The 4,108-nt window shown below is 44.1% G+C and overlaps 1 protein-coding gene across 2 annotated transcripts in view; it reads right to left on the reverse strand.

The window, feature by feature from the left end:
• POLR3E (RNA polymerase III subunit E) overlaps window positions 1-659 on the reverse strand; it is a 26,785-nt gene extending 26,126 nt beyond the window's left edge. For both annotated transcript variants that reach the window (XR_001862016.1, XM_008633504.2), the window contains exon 1: window positions 552-659. Coding sequence is in view for 1 of the 2 variants with exons in the window: in XM_008633504.2 (XP_008631726.2) it covers window positions 552-656 (105 nt within the window). In the remaining variant the exon portion in view is untranslated. The remainder of the gene's footprint in view (window positions 1-551) is intronic.
• Between the last annotated feature and the right edge of the window lie 3,449 nt (window positions 660-4,108).

The raw sequence follows: 4,108 nt of genomic DNA on the forward strand, positions 1-4,108 counted from the left end.
TTCCTCATGGCTTTTCACCTTCTGTGGACTTGCCCTTCCTTGTACTTCTGGTGTGTAAACTCAGATATCAAGTGACAAGACACTGTGGCTACTTCTTGGGACACAGCAGTCCTTTAAAGAAGTCCAGACTCAGAACACAACTCCTTACTTCAGCAGAAGCCATGAACACTGTAGCTTCATGTTTAACAGATACTAACTCATGAAAGTCACTCCCATTTTTTCAGCTCCCAGAGACATGCAATGGAGTTCACTGGAAGCACAGTGGTAGAAGCAAATTCCTCACCTTCTCTTCTGCCATGGACAGATTACAAAGGGTGAAAAACCTGAGCTGCATCTGCCTACATGGGCAAGACTATTCTGACAAAAAGATACCATGAGCCACACGTGGCCCACACAACATAACTCTTTGTACAGAGCCAGCCATTGGCTATAAGACAACCACTGATGTTGATAACACGTGGTTTCAGCAATGTAAGAACACTGGGAATTGTAGTAATAAAAATTATAAAAAATTCTCATGTACATTCACTGCTGCCACAATGCACTTTTACCTCTTGTATAATTGGATCATCTTCTTCATTTGCCATGCTAGGATAAAACAAAGCTTTTTCTTGGCTTATTCCTAGGCACAACCTGAAAGAAAACAGGAACGTCATATGAATAATTTCATCTGTGTCACATACCACATGCAGCCTAGAGTACTGATCAAGTTAACTTCGTTCCTTTCAGTGATAATCTGTTTAGTTTTTCTGTTTAATCCATTTTGGAGGAATGGATGTGTTTGCATGAACAGGTCCTTAATACTCAGCAATGTTAATCGAAGGCCACAAAATTATAGAGCCAAGTGAATGTCTCAAAACTAGGTAAACTGCTGTAACTTCTGTGGAAGCTGCAGTTATTAAGAAAGCCCTGAACAACCACCCTAGGGAGGGAAAGCCCCTTTTGCACTTGCACAACGTGTATCTTCTATACACTGTGTAACAGTAACACACAGAGAGCAGCTCCTTCCCAGCCACAACTGGCCCTGCAGCACCGCTGTCCCGGATACTCCCGTCTGGGAATACCCTGACTTTGATTTCATGTCCCTGGCACACTGCAGCCTTGTCTCCTGATCTGCCACTCTTCAGACTGTACTGCTAAATGAGAGCTCCAGAATACGCTCCTCAGCCTTTTCTGGAGTCCTCCGAAACCAGCAGAACAGCAGATTTGTCTTCATAAGACTCTGACATTAACTCAGGATTGGATACTCTGGAACAAAAGTTCATTATGTTCAATCCAGTGCTGGAGTCAGTGTTGTGCCTGGTTCAGACCTCTGAATAAAAAATGATCTCTCAGCTAAAGCAACAATAGTTTTTCCCTGCTGAAATCAAACAAAAGGATTTACAAATTATTTGGTATGCCACTGCAACAATGTTAAGATACTCTTAATCAGCCAATACTGGTCAAGACAAGCATAAAAAAATAAGACCACTCGCAAACTGACCAAGGAAAGTTTTAGCAACAAAGATGATCAGGCAAAGAAACAAGATCCGTGTTCAGGAATTCTCCCTCACTGTCCTTTCTACTCGAGGACAGCTTGCTTCTTTGCTGGACCTCCTATGGAGGAAGAAACAGCATCCAGGATCAGCTGGGAACTGAGCAGCTGGGAAAGAAGGAACCCAGCACCCATGTTACATCTAGGACAATGGCATTATTTTCAAATACTCAAGGCACCACACAATTTAGGCAGCTCAGCATATTTCAGCTGACATGCAGGCTTCTCAAATATCACATTAATGTACACACAGTTATCTAAGAAACCTTTCAGAGAGGCTGGACATTCTGGATACGAGTGTTATTAACAACCATTCAGGCTTGCACTGTTTCTGCCATTCCACCTAGAAATATGATTCCATATTTTTCACTTACAGGCTCTCTGCTACCAAAAAAGTGCCCCTCCCATTACTGAGCTGGCATTTTCCATTTCTTCATGCACCTGCGTATCCCAGAGTCTTTCTACCATACATAAGTATTTGAAAATTTATGATGTAGTATTTCAGATTCCTATCTGAAATAATTTTGTAGAAATGCAAAACACCTTCACAGCAAAAAGCCAGTACCTTAACCAGGCTGGGCTGTGAGCAAAACCCTGAGTATGTGATATCTGACTGACATCACTGTTTTCTGTGATCAGGCACCCAGTTCTTCCCAGAAATACACAAGAATATGTTTTAAAGAAATGAGATTTGTCAGTCCCATTTTTGCTTTCCCCACTTACATCCCCTGGGTGGCCCAACACCTGATAGCTCTGCGTGACATGGAAGGGCTGCAGTCTGCACTCACCACACAGCTGATGAAGGGAGGATGCCCAGGATGCGTGAGGACAAGTGGTAACACCCAAAAGGTGGGACACTTGGGTACAAACCCTCCTTCCTCACACCCCTGAGAGAACTGGGAACCACCCTTCCCTTCCTGACAGCCTGCACGCCAAGTACCTGCTAGGCTTGTTCTCTCTCTTCTGAGAAAGTTATTTCACTTTTGAGAAATTAAGATTCCCTGGGCTAAGGAGGGACAGAGAAACTTAGCCTGAAGGACCTGGTCTCTGGTCCCTCACTGAGCGCTGCTTGTGCAATTATACACAAAATCTCTTTGTGAATCCACCTGTCACTACTCAGGGAAAATGCTGTATTGCAGAAACTACATTTTTTTCTTAGTCCTGTAAAGACAAAGCATGACTACAGATCCTTTTACTGGAAAGTGAGACTGACACTATAAATAGGAAGCAGTGTGTCCCAGCACAACTTATAGTACTCATGAAGAAATCCTCTGAATCAGAATGAAGGCATGCAGACACAACCCTATGTCAGATACATATACAGAGTGATGTAATTTCCACATTTCTCATATACATATATTTATGATACCACAAGAGGTACAGAATGCAATCAAACACTAAGAGACAGCAAACATGGTCAGCAGGTTCAAACTTCTTTTGGTAGACCTGTTTGCTTTTAAGAGGGACTTTCCTTTAAGACTGAAGATGCAAATCAAAGTATAATGTGAGTTATTAGTGTGAATCATTAAACTTTAGAACAGCTCACAGGAGGGCAAGAGATATAAATCTTCTCATTTCTCCTGCAAAGTGACCAAGGTACGGACCAATCCATGAAACTGCTCATTAGCTGCCCATAACACCAACAATTTTGAACCAATGAGGAAAAATGTTGTGGTTAAAGAACTGTAAAAATCAAGTGATGAAGCGACTGAATCCTGCATCTAACTCAGAGCTTAGAAGGGCATTTGAGTATTAGAGATTTGATTTCATTTCATTACCAAAGACTTGAATATAACTGTGAGAAGGTAAACTGCAAATCTGCACATCATTTGACACGCAGACTTTTAGTCAGGCCTGCAAGAAATGCTCCAGTATTTCATTCTTACCTAAATTTGTCAGTAATAATAGACCCCAAAAGTGCTAACACTGAAACCTGAAATATTCTTCATATAATCATGCACTGCTAAGGAAAGGCCAAGAATTCCTGCTACATCAGTGCCTGAAAGTATAAATGCTGAAACAGCATCGTGGGAAAGGTGCCATCTCCTGAATCACTACCACAACTAACTCTGGCACCCGGACTCCTCTGGAAGGGGCTCTCAGCAACCCTCTCGCTCAGGGTGGCCCACGGCACACACTAAAATGGAAGCTGGAAAAAGAAGCTGAAGCACCTTCCATATATTTACGACAATTACCATTCTGACCCAATTACTTGCTTCATTTTCTCCTCGTCTGCAAGCAGCTTTGCACAGTCATCCTCTGGCAGTGAACCTAAGAGGGCTCCTCTGCACCAGGACCTCTCTGTGGAGGTGATGTCACTGAAGCAAACCTTTAGGGTTTAACAGATTGCGCATCAAGCATAAACCTTTTTTTACCACCTCAATACTTGCGTAGCGCAGGACGTGCCAGGCCTGACTGCGAGGGGCAGGGGTCACTCCCGCCGCTGTGTGACACTCCCGGGGCAGGTCGCGGTGCCCGTCCCGTGCTCCCCGCGGGCAGCGCTCCCGGGCGGACGCGGCCCCGCTCTCCTGGCGCCCGCCCTCTCCTGACACAGCGGCCTGGCAGCGCAGGGGT

This window comes from Corvus brachyrhynchos, unplaced genomic scaffold, assembly GCF_000691975.1.
Source record: "Corvus brachyrhynchos isolate BGI_N302 unplaced genomic scaffold, ASM69197v1 scaffold5, whole genome shotgun sequence".
NCBI classification, from domain to species: domain Eukaryota; kingdom Metazoa; phylum Chordata; class Aves; order Passeriformes; family Corvidae; genus Corvus; species Corvus brachyrhynchos.